General features: G+C 41.0%; 2 protein-coding genes across 6 annotated transcripts in view; one reads left to right on the top strand and one right to left on the bottom strand.

Moving 5' to 3' along the window:
- RNF115 (ring finger protein 115) overlaps positions 1-9,112 on the bottom strand; it is a 60,437-nt gene extending 51,325 nt beyond the window's left edge. The window contains exon 1 of one of the 2 annotated variants that reach the window (XM_019919214.3): positions 8,836-9,112. In XM_019919214.3, coding sequence (XP_019774773.1) covers positions 8,836-8,937 — 102 coding nt within the window. In that variant the 5' untranslated portion in view covers positions 8,938-9,112. The remainder of the gene's footprint in view (positions 1-8,835) is intronic. The other variant, XM_073808608.1, reaches the window with a different exon arrangement.
- A 139-nt stretch (positions 9,113-9,251) lies between these two features.
- POLR3C (RNA polymerase III subunit C) lies at positions 9,252-24,382 on the top strand. Of its 4 annotated transcripts, none has more exons than XM_019919203.3 (15): positions 9,283-9,444; positions 10,451-10,617; positions 11,527-11,782; positions 11,893-12,078; positions 13,123-13,211; positions 16,601-16,705; positions 16,817-16,927; positions 18,917-18,997; positions 19,233-19,284; positions 19,639-19,699; positions 20,150-20,300; positions 21,052-21,153; positions 21,268-21,317; positions 21,748-21,897; positions 23,394-24,382. In XM_019919203.3, exons 2-15 carry the CDS (start codon positions 10,471-10,473, stop codon positions 23,473-23,475), a joined length of 1,623 nt encoding a protein of 540 aa, XP_019774762.1. In that variant the 5' UTR covers positions 9,283-9,444; positions 10,451-10,470; the 3' UTR covers positions 23,476-24,382. The 4 variants fall into 4 exon arrangements, 3 of the variants coding, with proteins under 3 accessions (XP_019774761.1, XP_019774762.1, XP_019774763.1); XM_019919204.3 differs by having other exon boundaries at positions 9,286-9,444; positions 16,835-16,927; XM_019919202.3 differs by having other exon boundaries at positions 9,279-9,444; positions 16,601-16,927.
- The last annotated feature ends 79 nt before the right edge of the window (positions 24,383-24,461 follow it).

Here is a 24,461-nt window from a genome sequence, read left to right as displayed (position 1 = left end):
GGGGCTTCCCTGGTGGCGCAGTGGTTGAGAATCTGCCTGCCAATGCAGGGGACATGGGTTCGAGCCCTGGTCTGGAAAGATCCCACATGCCGCGGAGCAACTAGGCCCGTGAGCCATAACAACTGAGCCTGCGTGCCTGGAGCCTGTGCTCAGCAACAAGAGAGGCCGCCATAGTGAGAGGCCCGCGCACCATGATGAAGAGTGGCCCCCGCTTGCCACAACTAGAGAAAGCCCTCGCACAGAAACGAAGACCCAACACAGCCAAAAAATAAAAATAAATAAAAATAAATAAATAAATTTTTAAAAACCCAAAGAACCAGAATGCTAGTATATTATTAAAACAGGACTCCCTAACTGAATCAGCACCTACACTTGGCACAGAATAATAAACCAATAATTTTAGTGATCAGGAAAACAAAGTTGAAAAATTTAGGGAATTAAATACTTTCCTTATTCTCACTTGTTCATATTACTTCCAAACACTTTTTAATCTAAAACATGCAAATTAAGAAGAGCAGTGAAAGCTAATTTGCTGAATTTGCCTTTTACATGTTATTAAACAAAAAGTAAATGTACCATTATAAATTTGTTTTCACACCACGTCAACTATCAAAATAACAGTATTTTTTTTTTTCAAACCAACAGGCTTAAGGTACAAAATTTCCATTTCTCCACCTAACTTGTCTTAACTAGGAATACGAATGCCTCTAACCATTCAGGAGTGACTGTATTACAGATCAGAACCTAATAACTGGTACTATAAAATAAAATCAGGGAATCAACAGCTTCATAAGTTCATTTGAGAATAAAGTACCTCTGACTACCACTTAAATTACAGAAGATTCACTAGAAGCAGCTAAGTTCCATTCAACAAGTTAGTCAAAAATGATGACAAGAGTGGTGAGGAAATGAGAAATTTAAAGGCATATAGGAGAAATTGTCTAAAGGAAAAGTAAATCAAGTCTAAATGACAAAGACTGAATCTTGCAATATGTTAAAAGTACTACACTAAAGTAGTGAATAATAAGGAAGAGAAAAGAAGAGTGATAAAACAGGAAAATGTTTTCCTGTGACTAGCAGTCATTCTCAATGAGGATAATACAATCATCTGTGGGACATTTTGGACATCTACTGAAGTGTTGTCACAGCAATTAAGAAATGCTACTTAATTTAATGGGCAGAATCCGTAAGCATAAGAAACTCCAGCACAAAGAAATGTCTCTATTCTTAAACTTCCTATGGATAGTTAAGTAGATAAAAAATATCTTTATAATTACCAAAGCCTAGAACCTAACTCCATTTTATATATAAACACCAACTCTTTCTATATATAAACACCATGCACTGTATGTCCAGAAAAACAACTACTGAATAAAACAAGAGAAAATTATACTTTATTTGTACCTTTATCAAGAATTGTTCACCATTCTGGTGGCTTACCACTCATGCTATTTAAGGTATAATTACCCTTATAGCTAATCTCCTTGGGTAGCTGTTATGCCTGTGTTTGGTGCCAATATCTACTACATTATATATATCTTCCTATAATGGACTTCTCTGAGTATTTACACATTGAAATGCATATTATTTTGTCATGAGTTACTTTCTTTTTATTTATCCTTTACCTTACATCTAGAGAATTTTTTAAATGTATATGTAAGGAAATTGTATTACCTAAGAATTTCATTTCATTAAAGGTAGTGTCAAAATGTTTATTATAAAAAGAGGGCACTGGGTCTGACAAGTATGAGAACTATCGGGCTAGAAGATCAACATCACTGTAGAATACCTATAGGTTTTAGTCAATCCAGAAAAAGAAAAGAAAGGACACATAACTATGGGATTTTTTCTTTCTTCTGAGAATGTAAATTCTAAGCATGCTGAAAAGTAAACACAATAAAACCTTTATTGGATGACGGTCCTCTAGGTTTAAGTCTATTCAAATCTGCACAACATGAAAGTGAGTGGCAAAGAGGTGAATATAGGATACATTGCCTACTAAGAACTTCCTTGTGACACTGTTGAAATCATCAAGGAGAGAGATTATCTAATTTAACAGCTCTTCAAGGAAAACAAAACTAACTGGCCTATTTTGGGAAAAGAAGCTGGGCAATCTATTTAACATACAAGAAAAGTGTGCCTAGTTTAAAATCACCACTTCTATTTGTTATATATGCATCTGGAGACTTCTAAGGAACCTTGAACTGCTAACAATTGAACTTAAAAGATTAAAAAAAAAATCCTTCAGAATCTAACCTAAACTTCTTTATGTGAAACTATAAGAACTACCTAAAATGTTTCTCCTATGTAAAGGCCTTATTTCTCTACAAATAAGGACTGCTCATTCCTACACAACCTTTCAATCAAAGATTACATAGCTCCATTTCTCCGAATACCCACTCAAGCTTTCAATAGGCACACCTCAGTAGTATTTTTTTTTTTTTTTTTTTTTAGCTGTACCTGGGCCTCTCACTGTCGTGGCCTCTCCCGCTGCGGAGCACAAGCTCCGGACGCGCAGGCTCAGCGGCCATGGCTCACGGGCCCAGCCGCTCCGCGGCATGCGGGATCCTCCCGGACCGGGGCACGAACCCACGTCCCCTGCATCGGCAGGCGGACTCTCAACCACCGCACCACCAGGGAAGCCCCACCTCGGTAGTATTTTACAGTGGGATATACTAAGATAAACTGAGAGGGTCAGATGACTTAACTCCAGCCCTTTGAAGAATTAGTATTAGAACAAGAATTGATAACTTTAATTCACCCACTCGACCAAGAGTTTGAAGAAACAACGTCTAAGCACAACATCTCCTAAGCTCAGGAAAACTTTCAAGAGCAAGAAACACAGAAAGTAAAACTTGATTAATGCTAAGATGAGCTATAGAAAAACTAAGTTAGACTTGTCTGCTTTTTGCTTTGTTTTCAAACTGGAATTTCCAGATGTCATACTAAGTTACATGTGCTGTTACCACCTCAATTCCCAATTGACAAAAAATTTGGATACTTTTCTTTTAGAAGTTGCCCCACAGTGTGTAACTTGAGAGGAGTGATCCAATTCCTCTGGTCTCAGTAACCACAAGGAAAGAAAGTGACCCCAAGAGATACTGCTATAATGGAATAGCAGCCACTTAACTCCTGTTCTAAACAATCCCAACCATCAGGGCTTTGGCTAAAATTATATGGTCTCAATTATCTTCCTGAAAATTCTCAACAGGATCCCAAAATTCGAAATCAAAACTAACCCAGGACAAAACCTTAAGCACGACTGACACGAGAAGCCAATGACTATCCCTTTATCCTTCTATACCCAGGGCTCCTGAACCTCAGCGCTCTAGACATTTTGGGCCCGATAATTCTTCGTTGTGGGGGGCTGTCCTGTCCATTGAAGCATGTTTAGCAGCATCCTTGGCCTCTATCCAATAGATGTCAGAAACAACCCTCCCCTTCCCCCACTAGTGACAACAACCCAGTTGTAGAAAATGTCTACAGATGTTGCCGAATTTCCTCCTAAAACGCAAAACTGCCCCCCGTTGAGAGCCACTACTCTACATTATCTCCTTTATTTATCAATATTAAGCTGTGGAGACATAAAAATAAGTCAGTATCCAAAGGCTTCTTATTCTCAGACCCCTTCTAATTTGACTACAGAGAATAAGAAACAATCCACTTTTTTTTTTCCTCTTCTAATAAGATGGCTGTCTGAAAGACCTTAGCATCCTCTCCCTGGACGTAAGCAAAGGTCATAAAAAGCCACGTAAACATAAAGAAACACAAAGTGTTAGCAATCAGCTGGTACTTCCCCAAAAAATATAAGGAATTTCATCTGCAGTGAGTTTAAAGATTCTTGTTCTTCCTCATACTGAAAAAAATCCCACAGATTTACCCAAGATATACATGTCTATTTATCAGTAGAATTTCAAGACCAGAACTAACATTCTACCCGTAAGAATACCTATTTCTTATTTCTAGATCTTTGCAGGGAACATACTTACTGACACTATATGTTCAAACTTCACATGGTAGTACCTGCATTTTCTTCCACTGAAGCCTTTTAGATAAAGATCTCATACCACTAACACCACTACTTTTTAAATATAACTACGGGGTCAAGAGACTATCATTCAAGAGACTTTTAATAAGCAATTGCTATATAGCACCAGAAAGATGCTAGATAATCAAGCACACTTTTTAACTGAAGTCACCAGTAGCAGAATTTAAGAAATCTAATTATTGGGACTTCCCTGGTGGCGCAGTGGTTAAGAATCTGCCTGCCAATGCAGGGGACATGAGTTCAAGCCCTGGTCCAGGAAGATCCCACAGGCCACGGAGAAACTAACCCCATGCGCCACAACTACTGAAGCCCATGTGCCCTAGAGCCTGTGCTCTGCAACAAGAGAAGCCACCGCAATGAGAAGCCCATGCACCGCAACGAAGAGTAGCCCTCGCTCACCGCAACTAGAGAAAGCCCGCGCGCAGCAATGAAGACCCAACGCAGCCAAAAATAAATAAATAAAATAAATTTATTTTAAAAAAAGAAATCTAATTATTAAAACCTCTAAAACCCAGCTCAAATCACTATTTTGTTTCCTCAGCTCAACAAAACTACTAACATTACTTAGACACCGTTCTAGGATCTTTCTAAGAATCATGCAACTTTAAAAAGCAAGGTCAGTGAGCTTAGAGTTTTAAGAATCACAAAGTCTTTAGGGAGTCTACTTTTTACCTACTCTTATGGGGTGGTTAGAAAGTTTTCCTGTATTAGAGTCATTACAAGCACAGCACAATGACAATGACTTGTATAGCACTTGGTAAAGAACCAAACCAATATTACTTATTGATAAGGATGACATTTCATTAGATCAAAGGTGATATAATAAGGAGACGTGAGAGGGAGAGAAGCCAGCTACTTCCTTCAGACAAAGCCTCAGAGGTGAGCAATACACTTGCAGTCCTTAATTACACTGGTCTCTTCTCTGGCTTTGGATACTCTGATCTCCATAAAACACTTAAGAATCACCCTAGTTTCATCAATACCAAAAGTAGTTTACTCTGCATATGATTTATCTCACCTGCTTAATGACGCTACAGGATTTAATCTCATAAGGTAATATTCCCTGACCTTGATTTAAAAGTGGGGGAAGGTAGTATGGAGATGGAATGACACCTTTACATTCCATGACACAGCCCTCTGTGGCACTACTCAGTCATCCCTAAGTGTCACATAGTTAACTCCATCAGTCTTGGCTTCATTGTCTCTCAATGGGATAGTCAGGTGAGGTAGAAGCTTCTGCTGTATTTTCAAAATAACTTTAAGTTACTTAAGTATTTCCTTTGTCATCTGATGACCAAAAAATATACAATGGCATTTTACCCAGTTATATATATAAACTTGAAAGACTAGGGCTTCAGACCATATATATAATCAAAATCTCTTATTTTAAAATCCAAGTTTAACATTCACTAAATTTTACTAAAACCATTTCCACTGTAAACAGGAAAACACTGTTAATTAAAAAATAAATTCCTAAATCATTACTCACTTCTAGAATAAAGGCTTTTTAGAAACCTAATGATAACAATACCACTGAATGTATTTTCATTCTAAAATTCCCTTCATGATTTCCCCCTCATTTCTTAATATCTTATTTCTAAAAGAAACTTTTGTCTTCTTATCTGGGAGGATCCAAATCAAAAACACACAAAGCTGAGATGGATAGATCAGGATTAGGAGTAAGGAGGTTATTTCATCAAATTAAATTAATTCAACCAAATGTGGCTTAACCTACATAGCATTAGACACACTCCAATCTCTCTCAGAAGTTATAACCAAAAAAAAAAAACTTTTAAAACAGCCATTGAAGTTAGCTGGGCCTGTGAATCTTTCAGAGTAGCAGGACTGACAAGAAAAACAATAAAAACCTAAGGGTAGTTTCAGGGATGAACATTGAGCAAGCTATTGCTATTGCCTGTATACTTCCAAATGTATCATGAAGTGCTATAACCTAAAGATTGGGGAAGGGAAAAGAAATAAAGAATTGTGAAACCTTGCAACCTAGTCCCAATGAACAAAATTATGACTTTATGTGGTGAATAAATTGGCAAGAGATGAGATGGCTCTGAAGCAGTTCCTCCCACTGACTGGGTGAAGAAACCTCCCTAGCAATAGCTCACTAAAGGCTGATGTAAAACTCAATACCAGCCTCTGGTGTTCAGAGAGAGCAACACTCCTGGGTAATGGATCTTGTGATCCAACTACCACCAAAGTACCCTCTTGAGATGTAAATTAACCCCAGACAAAGAAAAACTTTATTCTGGCTATCTGCAGAAAGACATTCAGGTTTACCACAACACTGATCCAGTTCAAGAAACAATGCATGCCTAATGAATGCTGAGTACTTACAGTGAGAGAATCCCAAGTTTATATAAAAAATTATTTTTAAAAAACTTCAATGTTGTCCAATATATATGATATTATTACTGACTAACCAGTGCTGAATTGGTTTTTCAGTAGCAGAGATTGATTTGTACTGAATCAGCCACTTACTAACCTGGTCATTCTTATAATCAACATTTTCAAGATGACAGTCTAGGGTTAAGGATACAGAAATGGCCATGAAACATGAAACTCACTGGCTCATCCACAAATCAAAACTATATTCCTAACCTCACTGCACCTTTCCTAAAAATGCATAGCAACACTGATTTACTAAATGTTTCTCCCTTCTTCCTCAACTCACTCTTCCTTTTCTACCTCAGTCTATGCTGTCTCCTCAGTCTGAACTCTACCTATCCTTCAAAACTCAATTTAAATCCCATCTCATCTGTCTTCCCCGACCTCACATCACCAATGCTACCATGTCTCCCCCTCTCTGAATTCTAAACCACATTATTATCCATCCTCATTCACCTTAGCTGTTACTTTTTCCAACAAAACTGTGAGGTGCTTAAGGGCAGAAACCACATACTCCTCAGTATCACCTCCAGGACATTCAGCTGAGAGAACCTGGTATGTCTGCAGGAAGTATTCAGTTGCACTTAATAGTGTTACGCCTCAATTTACAAATCAGGCATGACAGATAATAAATCAGGCTAAAAAGATCAACAACTTCCCCTCCATGTATCAAACTAAGGCTTAGAAAAACACCTAAAAAGTCTTTCAAATGATCCCTTTTCAAGAGCACTTTGAAGTGAGGACTTGAGATGGTAAGAAGAAAAGATATAAAAAGTTGCGGAAAGTTAGACTGTTTTCTCACTCCTAAAGGCAAACAGTGAACAGCAACTTAAAGATCAGAAGAGCTGAGGCCACACTGTTCAATAGGACATCACATTCAACATGTCACTGGTCACACACATACTGGCTGAATTCCAGACTCCTTCTCAGTAGTAAGGGAGCATTCTGGAGGCTCTGATGTCCGCTGACAAAAAAACAAGGCACCTGCTCTTCTCAGCACTGAAGTATGGCAAAAAGCACACAGACACAAACACAGCCGAATCAGCAAGCAAAACTAAAACAGCATGTAGATGACACTGCAACTATGAAGTTGGCGGTCGGGCAAAAAGAGAAGAAAAGAAAATGCTGTAAAAGCCTGAAAACGCACAACCTTTAGGTGAAAAAGACTAAAATAACTTTGGGCACTTTTCACTGGACTCCGTTTGTGTTTCCAAGAAATAAGACATACAGACACACTTTAGTAGGCTTTCTTACAGACTGTATGAGGCACTATAAACACTGAGGGAAGTTGTTAGACAGGCACCCTGTATTAAGGCTGAACACAGATACTTCTAAGGGAAAGAACAAACATAACTAGTTCTAAAGATGTGGCCAAAGGTAGGATTAACACTCACCCTGGTGGGTCTCCCTGTGGTAGCTATAACCCAACCCCAAGCAGCCTGTGCGACTGGCGTGCTGTAGCTGGCTAGCATGCTGCAGCAGCACTTTTTGTCACAGCCATAGCACTACCTCTCTAGGGGCTAACACAGTCTGGCAGATAGTGGTGAAAACCAATTTTACATCAGATGATGCGGTCCCCAGCATTCTGTCCTAGATCTTTTCTATTAAGTGAAGAGATAGAACGGCGGAGGACGGGTGGGTAAGGCAGGTGGTGCTAAAGACACTGGCAGCATGACAACTAAAATAAGCAAGTTGAAACAGTATGTTCTGCCTTCTTCCTAAAGCCATTTCCTTCAACAGTGATAGGGAGCGCAGGCAGTCTGCAAGTCATTAGTACACTGCTGTTTTCACTTTCACAAGAACGCTGGAAACCCCTGAATAGCAAAATCCCCCTCTCCATCCCAGTTACCTTCCAACCCTCTCTTTCTTTCCGTGCTTTCTTCCTCCTTTCTTCCCTAGAGACAACCGAATAAGGACAATCCTTAGCAATCCGCTATTTTGCTTCAATGAGGATGGGGGAGGGGAGGATCTGGTGAAAAGTGGAAAAGGAAATAGAGAAAGGTGAGAAGCAACAGCGGAAAGAGTATCGAGTGGGGGAAAAAGAGAGGTCATCGTGGGAAGGAGACAAGGTGAAGAAGAGTGCAAGAAAACTGAGGGGATGTCAGAAGAGAACTTGCTAAAGAAGACCAAAAAAAAAAAAAAAAATGGAGGGGGAGGGCCGGTCAAGAGGGGAGAGAGAGTGAGGGGCAGGTGGAGCATGCGAGCGGGAGTTACGGAGCCAGGACCGGGACGCCCGAGGTTTGGGGCCAGCGACCGGGAGGCAGCAAGTACTTGGGAGACCGATGTCAGGGGAGTCGGGGATGGGCGGGAAGCTTAAGACCTGTTCCGGGATATCGGGGCGAGGAATCCAGGCCGATGCCCGAGCGCAGAGGACACAGAGCTCTTACCGGTAGTTTGGGGCTGACCTCGCCCTTGCAAAAGTGGCAGAAAAACCGGTGCGCGGCAACCGCGGCGCCCGCGCCGGCCCCGGCCGCCGAGGCCTCCGCCATTTTTCTCTTTCGCCGCGGCCGTCCGAAAGGGCAGCCGGCCGGTCGCTCTCCAGGTCGCTACCTCCCAGCTGCTGTCGCCGCCTCTACCGCCGCCGCCGCCGCCGCCGCCGCTTCCTTAGCGCTGCCAGCCGCTCCAGAGCCAGCGCGGGTCACGTGAGTTCGCCCGGCCCACAGAGGCGGCGGCGCAGACAGCGACCCCGAGGCCCGCCTCCCAGCACCAAAGAGGTGCAGGAAGGAGAGTCCGCCAGCCGCGGCCCGCCCGCCGGCTCCTCAAACAGCCCCTCGCCGGTCCTCCAATCTCCCAGCGAGAAGAAAGAAAGAGCGTCCCCGGAAACCACCGAAACGCTGGGGTAGAGCGGCACATGTTTTGCCTCTTTGCCGGTCCTCCTCGGTGACCGTGCTCCTGCGCGAAAGGACCTTGGGCTCCCCTTCTGCCCGGGCGGCTAGCGGGAGCTATACGAAGCTGCAGTGGGGAAGTCGGCGGCGTTACGTGGCATTGACCCAGAGGTTAGTGGAAAATGCGGTCTGAACGAGGTGGCCCTGTCTCTGGACCCAGGGACCCAGTCCGGGACAGGAACCTGCGGTAAAGAAGTGAAGAGCCAGGAGCCGGACTCCTTGGAAATACTTTCCGGGGATGGCAGAGGGTCTGGGGATGCTTCCCCAAAGACCTGTGGATGGGGATAGTGAGACTGAAAGGCAGAGTCTTGGCTTCTGAGGAATTGGGAGAAATAAGTGAACAAACCAGTGTTTGATAGCACTTGTGATAATAAGGAAGTGATTATACAGTGGACTATGTCTGTTTCTCTTTGTGTATACTTTGTCAAGGAATAGAAATTTCAGAATTAAATACTGCCCTGCCAACAACATACTTCATCCCCTATTTGAAACACCTTGTTGAGAAGCTCTCATTTACCTCTTAGTTTATTTTGCAAAGTTGTCATTGCCTGTTCAGTCCCAATAGTCTATGAATAGTGGTCTTAATTCTTCCAAACAATGAAGTATAGAATCTGAGGTCTGTGACAGATCGCAAAACCATCTACATCCGATCTTTAAAGTAAACTAGAATCACACATGATCCCATAAAGATAAACTTGATATATAGTCTTCCAGTCTTGTTTTTCATGCATACGTGTGAGGCTATTTCCACAGTAATTGAACTTTCCTCTACATTTTGCTTTGTAATGAACAATTTTCTACACTAATACATATTATACTTTATTGTGAATGTTGGCATAGTATTCCATTATATGAGTATACCATAATTTATTGAAATAATCACTTATGAGGTTGTTTCCAGAATATCAGTATTCTAAAGTGACATGTTTTTATTATTCCCTTGGAAGAGAATATCCAAAACAAAAGTATTAGGTCAAAGATATGCAAGATTTTAAGGCTTTTGATATATCTGCTGTCAGATTGCTCTCCAGAAAGTACATGAATTTACACTCAGCAGCTCTACTCCCAACATAAAAGAAAAACTTCCCATCATACCATCTTTTTCTTTTTTTCCTAGCTCTGAGACTCCTCAGCACAATGACTCAAGCAGAAATTAAACTGTGTTCTTTGTTGCTGCAAGAGCATTTTGGAGAGATCGTAGAAAAAATTGGAGTCCACCTAATCAGAACTGGCAGCCAGCCACTAAGAGTTATTGCCCATGACACAGGAACATCGTTGGATCAGGTATGTTTGGATCACAGTAATTTGCTTCCATTTCATTAATTTCTTTAACCTACCTTTGAATATTGTTACTCCCCACCCCACAAAATGGAAAAGAAAGCAAAGTCTGTGCTAGGATCAGAATAGTGTTATTTGGGAGGGGAAAGATGATGAGACATAGTGCCCAGGGTTCTGCTTCTCAAAGTGGCTCATCGTGGCTTCTGAGGCAAATCTTGCTCCCCCTCTGCCGTATGCCATACTTCATTTATTCATGAGTCTATTAATTTCAGTACTGTGTTTAAGGAATAAGAATAATAGAGGGGATGGGACTTCCCTGGTGGTGCAGTGGTTAAGAATCTGCCTGCTAATGCTGGGGACATGGGTTCGAGCCCTGGTCCGGGAAGATCCCACATGCCGCGGAGCAACGAAGCCTGTGCGCCACAACTACTGAGCCTGTGCTCTAGTCCCCGCGAGCCACAACTGCTGAGCCCGCGTGCCGCAACCACTGAAGCCCATGAGCCTAAAGCCCGCACCCCGCAACTAAAGAAACCACCACAATGAGAAGCCCGCACACCACAACGAAGAGTAGCCCCCGCTCACCGCAACTAGAGAATGCCCACATGCAGCAGGAAGACCCAAATGCAGCCAAAAATTAATTAATTAAGTAATTAATTTAAAAAAAAGAATAACAGAGGGGAAGTAAATTGTACTTTGAAAGATAAAGATCAGAGGAAATATGAGCATCATAGCAAGGACTCTTCCTGATTTCTTCCATTGACATTTGCTTCTTATTAGCTATTCCAACGGAGAGAGGGAAGACACACAGAGATTCCAGCCATCTCCTGATGTTTAGGAAACTGTTGGACAAAAATTGCCAGCAGTAATGAGCTGCATCTTCAGATTTTTCTTCTCTTTCTTCTGTGTTTTCTCTAGGTAAAAAAAGCCCTTTGTGTCCTCATCCAGCATAACCTGGTGATATATCAGGTGCACAAACGTGGTGTGGTAGAGTATGAAGCCCAGTGCAGCCGGGTGTTGCGAATGCTTAGGTATCCCCGGTACATCTATACTGCCAAAACACTGTACAGTGACACTGGCGAGCTGATTGTTGAGGAGCTCCTGTTGAATGGCAAGATGGCAATGTCAGCTGTCGTGAAGAAAGTAGCAGATCGACTCACAGAGACTATGGAGGGTCAGTACTGTATCCACAGCTGTTAGCAAAAGCATAGATTGGCTGGCTGCAGGAGAGGACCCTTAGCTATCTGAGGCCATCTCACTTGCCTCTTTTCTCCTGTCATACAGATGGCAAGACCATGGACTATGCTGAGGTCTCAAACACATTTGTGCGACTAGCAGACACACACTTCGTGCAGCGTTGCCCCTTGGTGCCTGCCACTGAGAATTCAGACCCTGGGCCACCGCCACCTGCCCCCACTCTTGTCATCAGTGAAAAGGACATGTACCTGGTTCCTAAACTGAGCTTGATAGGTAAGGAATTTTGGCCCCTAGATCTGTGATTTGACCTAATTGTAGATTCTTCCTTAATGATTGTTAAATGAATGACTCAATCAATTAAGCAGTTACCAAGGATTTACTCTATGCCAGATACTGTGGTATAAAGAGATGAAAAAACCATTATGGTCCCTGCCCGTATGGGGCTTAAGTCTAGTATAGGAGGCTTACATTAATCAAATAGCCTGATGGATATATAACTAACAAACTGCGGTAAGTACTATGAAGGTAAAATATGGGATGTTATGAAAATATATAACAGGGGACCAGATTTACCCGGGGACTTGGGCACATGCTTCTTGGAGAAAGTGGCATTTGAACTAAGATTTGAAGCAGAAGTAGGAGCCAACCAGTGAAGTAAGGTATGAAGGGGTACAGAGGATAAGCATTTTTGGCAAAAGGAATAGTATGTAGTGAGGAAAAAAATAGGAATTTGAGAAAGTAAAAGAAGATCAGTATAGTTAAAGTACAGTGAGGAAAGGAAAGAGAGCCATAAGTTAAGGTTAGACAGACAGTTAGGGGCTAGATCATGCAAGACCTCGTAAAGCACCTGTTCTTTATCCTAAGAGCAAAGGAAAACTACTAAAGGATTTTAAAGGAAGTAACATGATCTAATTTGCATTTTTTAAATATGTTTCTGTCTGTAGAAAGGATGGGGCAGTTTTTCACAAACCAGTGAAAAATTAGACATAGGAAGGGTGAGGAAGACAGAAATCAAGAATGACATCTGTGTGTCTGGCTTGAGTATGTGGGAGGATGATGGTACCGTTCACTGTGAAAGGAAGCATTGGAGCAGGAGCAGTTTGAGGGAGAAAGACTATGAATTTCTTTTTGAACTTGTTGAGTTTCAGATGACTTCATCATTAACTTGAATTTCTTGTAGTTCCTGAGTCTCCTCAACATCTCTAACCTAGAGGTAGCTACAGATGTCTTTGGGATAGAGACACCTGCGTTCACCTTCGGTCATTTCCTGTTATCATATGAGGTGTAGCCTAACTGTGTAACTGTTTTGTTTGGCAGGGAAAGGTAAAAGGAGGAGATCATCTGACGAAGATGCAACTGGGGAGCCCAAGGCCAAGAGACCAAAACATACCACAGATAACAAAGAGGTAATGAGGCTTCTTGGTTAGGAGTCCTCACCCTGAGGCAAGCCAGAAAGAGCACTAAGATGACAAGCCCCAAAAGAGCTTAAACGTTCTTGGATCGAGAAGTAGTAGGATTACGAACTTCATTAAATATTGCCCAGGGATAGACTAACAAAGAGTGAACTCTGTTGCTGTGTCCCTTCTGAGGCTTAACTTACTTCAGTCATTGGACAGAGGTAATAGATTAGGCAGAAAAAGCGCCTAGAAAAGTTTAAATTGGTCAGTATGACTGGACCATAGAGACCCATGGGGATGAGTGGTGATAAATGAGTTTAGAAAGATACGTATAGGCCTGAGCTCTTATATTCAAATGCCTTCTCAGCATCCCTGTAAAAACATCTGATAAGCATCTCAAAAGTAGTATGGCTAAAACAGAGTAATCGATTTCCTGCTCCCAGATATCTACTCCCTCCTAAGCTTTCCTCATCTTAGTTAGGGACACCACCAAGGCCAACCACCCAGGACACCATTTGCTTAGGCCAAAGTCCTAGGAGCCATCTGATCTCACAGTAAAACCTGTCAACCCAATTTCTAAAAATAATTGAAATCCAACTATTTCTTATCGTTTCCACTGCCATCACCCTAGTCCAAACCATTATCACTGTAGTCAAGACTTTGCCAACACTCTCCTAAGTGGTCTCCCTACCTGCATTCATACCTACTTAAGAGCCAAAATGACTTTCTAAATTGTTCTTTTTAAAAAATCCCAACACATCACTGATTTTTGACTCCTTTAATAGCTTCCCATTACTCTTAGAAGAAATCCAGTTCTTTACTATGGATTATGAAGCCTTACATGAGCTGGGTCTTTTTTTTTTTTTTTTAATGAATTTATTTATTTATTTTTGGCCGTGTTGGGTCTTCGTTTCTGTGCGAGGGCTTTCTCTAGTTGCGGTGAGCGGGGGCCACTCTTCATTGCAGTGCGCGGACCTCTCACTGTCGCAGCCTTCTCTTGTTGCAGAGCACCGGCTCCAGACACGCAGGCTCAGTAGCAGTGGTGCGCGGGCTTAGTTGCTCCGTGGCATGTGGGATTTTCCCAGACCAGGGCTCGAACCCGTGTCCCCTGCATTGGCAGGCAGATTCTCAACCACTGCACCACCAAGGAAGCCCGAGCTGGGTCTTTACATGATCTGCTGGAGACAAGGCTCTCCAACCTCAGCTCTTCCTACTCTGTCATTCACTATGTTCCAGCTTCTATCATTTTTTCCATCCTTCAAATGTATCATACTCTTTCTAGTCTTCAGGCTTTTGCCCTTAGGATTTCTTCTGCTTCAAATACTTTTCCCTCAGATCTTCATGTAGTTGCCTCTTTTTCATCATTCCGATCTCAGCTCAAATGCTACTTTCTTAGAGCTCAAGCACCATTGCCCACCCTCTACTCCAGTCTCTACCACATTTTCGCATTTCATCTTCACAGCATTTATAAGTAGCTGAAATTACTTATTATTTGTACAAGTGTTTGTCTCTGTACTCCCAATAGTCTATAAACTCTTCAAGGACAGTATCTTGTCCCTGGCACCTGGAATACTCGCAAGACACCAATAAATATTTCTTGATTGACTAACTAAGAAGTTTGGACTTCAACCTGAAGACAATGGAGAGCCATTGATGAATTTTAGGCAGGTGAATGAAGTGGCTAGATTTACATTTTAGAAATATTACTATAGTACAGTGGTTTATAACTTGTACAACTCCATGGATGCGTTTCAGAGAGTCCACCTGTACTATGCATTTTTCTATAGAGCACTCCATAGCTTTCTTCAGGGGAACTGTTGAGCCCAAGAGGTAAAAAGAAGCACTGCTCTATGAGAAATGGGGAGAACGATGCAAAAGGAACAAGATTAAATGCAGAAAACCCAGTTGCCCTTTTTTATAGTGTCCACTATATGAAAAAGAAAAATGAAAACCAGTTAGGAGGCTACTGTAGTAATCAGGTGAGTCAAGATTAGAGCCTGAAATAAGGTAATGACAGTCAGGATAAAGAAAAGTAGACTTCTGATTAATATAAAGAATAGGTAGGGGGCTTCCCTGGTGGCGCAGTGGTTAAGAATCCGCCTGCCAACGCAGGGGACATGGGTTCAAGCCCTGGTCCTGGAAGATCCCACATGCCACGGAGCAAATAAGCCCATGCACCACAACTACTGAGCCTGCACTCTAGAGCCTGCGAGCCACAACTACTGAAGCCCACGCGCTTAGAGCCCGTGCTCTGCAACGAGAGAAGCCACCACAATGAGAAGCCCACGCACTGCAACAAAGAGTAGTCCCCACTCGCCGCAACTAGAGAAAGCCCACTTGCAGCAACGAAGACCCCACACAGCCAAAAATAAATAAATAAAATAAAATTTAAAAAAAAGAATAGATAGAACTGGGTAATTGGATAGTAGATGAGGGAGAGCAAGGGGTTAGGGGTGATATTCAAGTTTCTAGCTTAAAAAACTGGGTTGGTTGTAGTGTAGTTAGCTGAAAACTTAAAAGAAAAGTTTTAAGTCACAGGTGGAAGTAGGCAGTTGAGTCTATGCACCTGGAACTTAATAGAGAGTTCTAGAATTAAAATAGACTTGGAACAGTTGAAACCTTGAGAGCAGATTAAATCACCTAAGTAGAATATGTAGAGTGAAAAGAAAAGAAGGCTGTGGACAGAACCCTGGGGAACACCAGTATTTATAGATGGGATCTGCAAAAGGAATCTGTGGGGACTGAGGAAGGGTAGCCAGAGTGGTTAGAAGGAGCACCAAGAAAGAATGGTGTCATAAAGTCTAAGGGGCCACATAGAGTTAAGGAGAAAATGTCCAACCATGTCATATGCTTTAGAAATATCAAATAAGATTGGAACTGGACAGTATTCTTTGAACTTAGCAACAGGTTCCTCAGGAACTTTGGCATTTCAGTGTAACGGTGGAAATGGGTTGAGTAAATCTGTGAATGGGGATACAGCTGGGATGACCAACTCTTTGAGAAGCTCAAATTTTTTTTAAATAAAGAAATGTGGTGGGGATGTGTGCACCACGCTGAATGAGTTCTGGCCTAATGGCTTCTATTTGCTCTCTGAAATAAGAAGCAAGGTCATCTGCTGAGAGAGAAGGGAGGGGCAAATGGGAGATTTTGAGAACACTGGTAAAGAGTTAAACTAGACAAAGATTCGAGGTAAGCAAAGAGAATCTGTTTGAAGTTGGGGGTTGTGAATTTGTCATTGTGGAGGCACTAAATCCACATGGTTGAATGGTTTTTTCCTCCAACCAATTTAGTTGCTACTATATAGGAAAAGAAACGGTGAACAGTTAAATCCAAGCTTCTCACTAGAAAATGCTTCCTTGTATCTAAATGTTTCTCTCTAATCTTTTTCTCCTCCTCAGCCCATTCCAGATGATGGGATTTATTGGCAGGCCAACCTTGACAGATTCCACCAGCACTTCCGTGACCAAGGCATTGTCAGTGCAGTTGCCAACAGGATGGACCAGGTGATATCTAAGTGGGTGGGACAGTGGCTATCAGGAATATTCACTTATTTGCAGATGTGGCCATTGGCATATAGCCAGAGCCAGCACAGCAGAGTGAATTCTGATTTCCAGTTCACTTTTCAAACCCAGACAAGCAGCGAGATCGTGCGGACCATGCTCCGGATGAGTGAGATTACCACTTCCTCTAGTGCCCCCTTCACCCAGCCATTGTCTTCCAACGAGGTGAGCTTCATGTTCTTGTACTAGTTTTCTGACAGGCTCTTGGATATAATAATCATTATACATAGAGCCTGCGATTAGGTTGAGGTCTGAACCTTGAAAGGAAGGGTTTTTGCTATTTGAGGAGGGACGGGGATTATTCTTAGGTGGTAGGTACTGAAATATTTGGTCTCTTGGGAATTCAACCTTTACAAACCTAAACCATTACCTTAGTCAAAGTATAAGTAATTCTTTTTTTTATTTTTAATTTATTTTATTGAAGTATAGTTGATTTATAATGTTGTGTTAATGTCTGCTGTATAGCAAAGTAATTCAGTTATACATATATACATTCTTTTCCATATTCTTTTCCATTATGGTTTATCACAGGATATTGAATATAGTTCCATGTGCTATACAGTAGGACCTTGTTGTTTATCCATCCTATATATAATAGTTTACATCTGCTAATCCCAAAATCCCAATCCATTCTTCCCCCACCCACCTCCCCCTTGGCAACCACAAGTGTGTTCTCTATGTCTATGAGTCTGTTTCTATTTTGTAGATAAGTTCATTTGTGTCATATTTTAGATTCCACATAGAAGTGATACTGTATGGTATTTGTCTTTCTGACTTCATTTAGTATGATAATCTCAAGGTCCATCCATGGCTGAGTAGTATTTTATTGTGTGTGTATACATACATATATATATATATATATATATATATATATATATATATATATATATAGTATAAGTTATTCTTAATTGTTCTAAGAATCCACTGTTTGGAATCTGAGCCTTGGTACTCAGGACATTATATGGCCCCTTATATTTGTTTTTTTCAATATATTTTGTATATTTTAAATTTGTTTAAAATGCTTTGTTCATTGTTTTGTTTATTGAAAATTTAATATTTAATATTTCAAATGTTTTATTTGTAATTATACTAATTTTTTGTAATTATACTAAAATTTATCCAAATTAAATATAGTTATATTATTTAAAATTTTTTTAACTTACTATATAACAAAATTTAAATACAAGTTTTTTTTTGATGACAAAAGTAATTACATGACCTGTATTCAAACAGCATAGAAATGTATAATTTTTTTAAACTTGTAGTTCCCCAAACTTTCAGGAATGCCAGGCATGTTCTATATCTTGAAGATGGTAGTTATGTGGGTATATACAATTGTCAATACTCATCAAACTGTACCCTTAAAATCTGTGCTTCTTGTATGTAACATACCCCAGTTTAAATAAATATATAGTTTTGCATAATCCCAGCCCCAGAGATCCTTGTCCGTAGTTTGGTACATATCTTTATTCAGACTTTTTTATATGTGTAGTCTCACATAAATGTAGATATTTATTTATTTATTTATTTATTTATGGCTGTGTTGGGTCTTCGTTTCTGTGCGAGGGCTTTCTCTAGTTGTGGCAAGCGGGGGCCACTCTTCATCGTGGTGCGTGGGTCTCTCACTATCTCGGCCTCTCTTGTTGCGGAGCACAGGCTCCAGACGCGCAGGCTCAGTAGTTGTGGCTCACAGGCCCAGTTGTTCCGCAGCACGTGGGATCTTCCCAGAACAGGGCTCAAACCCGTGTCCCCTGCATTGGCAGGCAGATTCTCAACCACTGCGCCACCAGGGAAGCCCTGTATTTTTTAACAACAAAAAAATATGGGGTTATACTCTATGTACTGTTCTAAACTAGCTTCTTTCATATGACAGTATACGTAAACTTTCTTTTCATGTCAGTATTTTTAGATCTGCCTCATTCTTTATAATGGCCGTATCATATTCCACTTAATGGCCATGATGTACTTTATTTTAATGAATTCCTTATTACTGGACATGCGAATTGTTTCTAGTTTTTTACTCTTATCAACAATGCTGCTGTGCTTTTGGACATTGTTATACTTGTGATATCTAAAATTAGAACATCTTTATTTCAGCAATGTCAGCAGTTCTAAGTTCCCAGACCCATTTTCACTGTATCTTTTGCTCCACAGATCTTCAGATCCCTACCTGTTGGCTATAACATCTCTAAGCAAGTTCTTGATCAGTATCTCACTCTGCTGGCAGATGATCCAGTAAGTCTTTTCTTTCTTTTTTCTGCTGTATTTACGATTAATTTTTGCCTGCTACCAGTCTTCTGTAGCCTCATTCTCTACCTAGCCAGCTCAGACAATTTCTCTACCATCATCTGATAGGAGGGCTTCCTGCTGCAGACTCTTGGCCAGATTTGCTCTTTTGGAAAAAGAATCACTGGACTTTCCATTCAAATAACACAAGCTCTCTTTTTTTTTTTTTCCTTTTTTTTAATAGCTTGAGTTTGTTGGAAAGTCTGGCGACAGTGGTGGAGGAATGTATGTCATCAGTATCCTTATGGGTGGTTATTTCCTTACAGTCAGGCAGCGTGAACTGTGAAACAGAATGGTGACTTAGAAAAGATTTGATGATATTTAGTATACTAAGTAAGTTAGAAAATTGAACTAAAACATTGATGATAAAGAAGTGAAAGGGACTTTTAACGAACCAAACTTTAGTTAAGCAAAACTCTGACTTAAGCACCTTAGTTAATTAAGGTTTCGAAATACTTACATACCATAAGTGAGACTAGTGTGAAAAACAAAATAGTATTTAAGTTTTAAATTAAAGACTCAGGGATAAAACTAAGATCACAATGACCAGGCCAAAACATTACGGAGTAACCTTAACCCTCTACATAAAGACCTACATAAGGCTCTAGGATCTCTAGCCACAGCCACTCTGGAGTCGGTCATACAAGAGAGGTAAGGGGGTCACCCTGATTGGGTTGGGGGTCAGATACTTCCTTTCCACACCCCATTTGAGCAAGTGACTTGGTCATTATGTCAGTAACCAATATAGACATACCTTGGCACATCCTGCCCCATTTTCCGCTGGACTGCTGTGGATCCCACCTACTACAGCTCTTTACCCTAAATACCCTGCTGCTTCATTCCCAGTGAGGCCAATGAACCATCCTTCCTAAAGCCTTTAATTACAAATGCAGGAACTGAGGCATTCAGGTGAGTCAGCAGTTGGTGGCTCTTATGATTAGCAGTATTGTCATCAGTCTGTGGAGTTATGAAGGAATTCTCTGATTGCTGTTCCTCTCTGGTCCTGTCTCCACACGTGGAAACTGAACAAGCACCGTCTGTGACTAAGAGCTAAAGCTAATCTACGTCGGCATGCCATTTGCTTTCTTTATTCCTTTACAGATTTGGGTCTCGCTGTGCCAGAATATTCCGTTTAGTTTTACAAAAGAAACACCTGGAGCAGAAACAGGTAGAAGACTTTGCAATGATTCCAGCAAAGGAGGCAAAGGATATGCTTTATAAAATGCTCTCAGAAAATTTCATATCACTCCAGGTAACAGTAATCACCAATGAACAGAGCTGACCTAGGATGAGAGGAACTCCTGAAGCAAACATTCTGAACCCCAAACAAACTGTATCTAGCTCTGAGACAGAAAAAAAAAAAGATTAACAAAGACATAGCAAGCACTTGAAAGATAACTGTGGAGCTTTAACCGGCCTAGTAAAAAAGAGGCATAGCCAAGAAATTACCCCAGAATCACCCTCCCTTTTTTCTTTAACTCCTAGTCCGTGTGATTTGTCCTTTCCTCGAGCCTTAAGTTTATTGTAGATTAACTCTATCGGGTCATCACTACATGCAGAGCCATGTAGTATACCCTACGAGGAAACAGATAGAATGGATTTTGGAGTCAGAATCACAGCTCTGCCTCTTACCCAGTTACACTGAGCAAATTACCTACCATCTTTTTTCCTGTCTACAAAATGGTGATGGATGGTGGTAACAGAGACAATATGGCTTGTTATAAGATCAGATACAATCTACCTGGCACATAAGAGTTGCTTAGTAAATGTTAAGTGCCTTCTCTTTCTTCTCCACTCAGGATGTTGACAGTCAAATGGAAAAAACAGGGCAGCCCAACCCTCCATGTGGCTGATTGTACCATAAACACAGATGCTGTATGACTGGGGAAGACTGAAAGTATAAGTGAAAGAGAGGGCTGAGTAGCTCCAGACGGGACAGGTGTTTACTTTGCCATTTCTGAAGAAAAGTATAAAGTCTTATTTTTCTTTCTATGGACAAATAGGAAATTCCCAAAACACCAGACCATGCCCCATCCAGGACCTTCTATTTATATACTGTGAACATCCTGTCAGCTGCCCGAATGTTGCTGCACAGATGCTACAAGGTAACTCCTCCCCAGTCCATCCACAGAGATGTCTCACCCTCATGCCCCCTTTAGCCATTTTGCCTGAGCTGCTTAAATAGAACTGTGTGCATTTCTTGTCTTCTCTCCCCTCAGAGTGTAGCCAACTTGATAGAAAGGAGGCAATTTGAAACCAAAGAAAACAAGTGAGTGACATTTTCAGTTGAGTAATTACATTTTACAAGGCCAAAAGGCTTATGGGGAAATTTCCTGTAGAAGTGGAAACCAACAGAGACAATAACCTGTCTGGTTGCACTGAATTATTGGCTTAGGTTGGCATAAAGATGCATTAGTATACACTTTTCTAGTATGTCCCCAGTGAAATAATTTTGCAAATTAAATTTATGAGCAACGTATAAACTGGCACCAAACTTTAAGTACAAATGAGAGGCAGCAAGAGTTTCAGGAGTGAAGTCACATTTCTAATTAAGCTTGTAGAAAATTTCCTTCCTTAGAGAGTGACATTATCCACTTTGACCAGGAACATGGTAAAAGGGGGAGCTATGCCCCAGGGCTATGGGATAAAAGAATCTCCAAGGCTAGAGGACATGCCTCAGAGTTGCGTTTGTCTGACAGGCGTCTACTGGAAAAGTCTCAGAGGGTAGAAGCCATCATTGCATCTATGCAGGCTACAGGTGCAGAGGAGGCACAGCTACAAGAAATAGAGGAGATGATCACAGCCCCTGAACGCCAGCAGCTAGAGACCCTGAAACGTAATGTCAACAAGTAAGCATCATAAACTTCAAACGTATGTTTCAAAATACCTTGCAGACAAATCCATCTTGATATCCTGCTACCCCTCCAACTTAAGGTGAGGAAACCGAAACTCACTCTCTTCTTCCCCACCTCAATTAACAGAATTTAATCCACCTATCTCCCTAAGCTAAAAACTCTGAAGACATGTTCAGCTTCTCCTCGCTCACCAGCCGCCCCCCCGCCACACACACACACTCTCTCATTCACCAAAGCTGCTGATTTTACTTCAGTGTGTCCCAAATCTGGCCTTTCATCTTGCTTCCCATGCAGGCCCTCCTCACCTCTTTGCCAGACCTTTGCAAATCACCTCCTGCTTCAAACCATTTCTTATAATGCTTTCACAGTTAGTATCTTTAAAGTGATTGACAATATCACTCTTCTGCTTTAAATGCTATATTGACTCCTCGTTTACAGTATAAAGACCAGACTCCTTGGCATAACATATAAGGCCTTTCACAGTCTCATAACAGCCTATCTCTTCATCCTCATTTCCTTTCACTGCTCACTGTTGACCTTCATAGGGATTTTGCTTTGAATCTGTAGATCACTCTGTGGAGTATTGCTTTCTTAATGATACTAAATCTTCCAACTCATGAACATGGAAGGTCTTTCCATTTACTTAGATCTTCCTTTGTCTCTTTCAATGAGTTTTGTCGTTTTTGGTATTCGTCTTGCACTTTTCTGTTAGATTTATTCCTAAACAATTGTTTTAGTGTTTTCTTAAATTTCATTTTTGAATTGTTCATTGCCAGTGTATAGAAATAGAATTGACTTTTGTGTTTTGATTTTATATCCTATAATTTTGCTAAATTCATTTATTAGCTGTGGTAGGTTTTTTTGTGGATCCTTTGAGCTTTTTCTGTATATAAGATCATGTCATCTGTGAATTAGAAATAGCTTTACTTCTTCCTTTTCAATCTGGACGCCTTTTATTTGTTTTTCTTGTCTAATTTCCAGACTAGAACTTCCAGTAAAATGTTGAATGGAAGTAAAAGCAGACATCTTGTCTTGTTCCTGATCACAGGAGGAAAGCTTTGTCTTTCACCACGAAGTATGATGCTAGGTGTGGGTTTTTCCTAGATGGCTTTTATCAGGTTGATGAAGTGTTCCCTTCTATTCCTAATCACTTTAAGCCTTAGCCACTCTCCGCTTCTATTTTAAAACACACTAGGTCCTTTTACACCTGTGCCTTTAACATGTGCTGTCTTCCTCCTCATTGCAAGTTAGAATGTAACTTCTCCTGGGACAGAGGCCTTATCTTTTGAATCCTCAGCAATTTCCACAGTACCTGGCACATAAGAGATGCTCAGTAAGTGGGAGGAATGATCTATTGGTTCTCTTGCTTTCCGCCCAGTACTTTCAGGAGTAACCCAGCAATTCTCCATGACCACACCCACTCCAGCCTCTAATCTTAAATATGCTAATGAATGTTCAGTGTGGGCAAATGCTTTCACTTTTTCACTCAGGTTGGATGCCTGTGAGATCCAGGTGGATGAAACCATCTTCCTGCTGGAGTCATACATCGAGAGCACCGTGAAGAGGCAATGACCCAGAAGAAGAGTCTTCCTCAGAAGATCTGAGGGGATTGGAAGGAAGAATAAAGGAGGTGCCTAGATGCATTCTTTGCAGTAGGATAAGTTCCAGATTCTTGTACTGAAACCCTCTCTCTATCCTTACCACCCAGAATACACCAGAAAGAGTTTGACATATTTTTTTAAGTTTGCTGATGCTGTTTTAGAATCATCACTATATTCTACCGTCATCAAATCTTGGCAGGGGAAAGAACCTTAAATCAACTAGATTAATCATCTATCACATGCATCAGTTCCCACCAAGAAGTCAGCTACAGCTGTGTTTGAACATCCCTGACAGTGAGAAAAACTTCTCCCAAAGCTGTTCGTTCCATTTTCAAAAGGCTACACCTGTTCTTTACTTTGTTAAACTGTAATCTTAAACACACACACACACACACACACACACACACACACACACACACACACACACACACACACACACACACACACACACACACACACACACACACACACACACACACAATGTACGGAATGTGAAAGACTACCACAGAGGGGGGATAAAAGCTATTGTCAGGGCTAGCAGGTGGATTGGCCCAAGCAGTCACACTAGAATCTATGGATAAAAGTTACATTTGCCAGCTCCGGGCTTCTAACACGTCTGAAATTATGTATGTGAAACACTTAGCACAATGCCTGGCATGTGGTAAGCACTCAATAAATCACTGCCTTCCTCTTCACCATGGTTCCTAAAAACTGGCAATTCTAACTTCTCTCTCCTAGTACCATGGACAGATGACTAATCTAGTTGACATAATTTGTCCCAGCAGCTTCAGTTTCATTTAAAGCAGGTGTTGTTTTATAATCTCTTCAGTTTCCTCTTACCAGTGTTAGTTCTAATTCATTAAACATTTGAATGCCAATTAATTGCCAGCCACCATACTAGGTATAATATACAAAGATAAATACAATACCATCTCTGCCTTCAAGGCACTTACCATC

Source organism: Tursiops truncatus, chromosome 1, assembly GCF_011762595.2.
Source record: "Tursiops truncatus isolate mTurTru1 chromosome 1, mTurTru1.mat.Y, whole genome shotgun sequence".
In the NCBI taxonomy this organism is placed as follows: Eukaryota; Metazoa; Chordata; class Mammalia; order Artiodactyla; family Delphinidae; genus Tursiops; species Tursiops truncatus.
This window is presented reverse-complemented; position numbering and strand designations above follow the sequence as displayed.

What these genes read in the sequence shown, in the direction of transcription:
- POLR3C (XM_019919202.3), top strand. Translation starts at nt 10,471, where the DNA reads ATGACTCAAGCAGAAATTAAACTGTGTTCTTTGTTGCTGCAAGAGCAT. An exon ending in CTCTGCTGGCAGATGATCCA is followed by an intron (nt 18,998 to 19,232) that starts GTAAGTCTTTTC and finishes TTTTTTTAATAG; the next exon opens with CTTGAGTTTGTTGGAAAGTC. An exon ending in TTTGAAACCAAAGAAAACAA is followed by an intron (nt 21,318 to 21,747) that starts GTGAGTGACATT and finishes TTTGTCTGACAG; the next exon opens with GCGTCTACTGGAAAAGTCTC.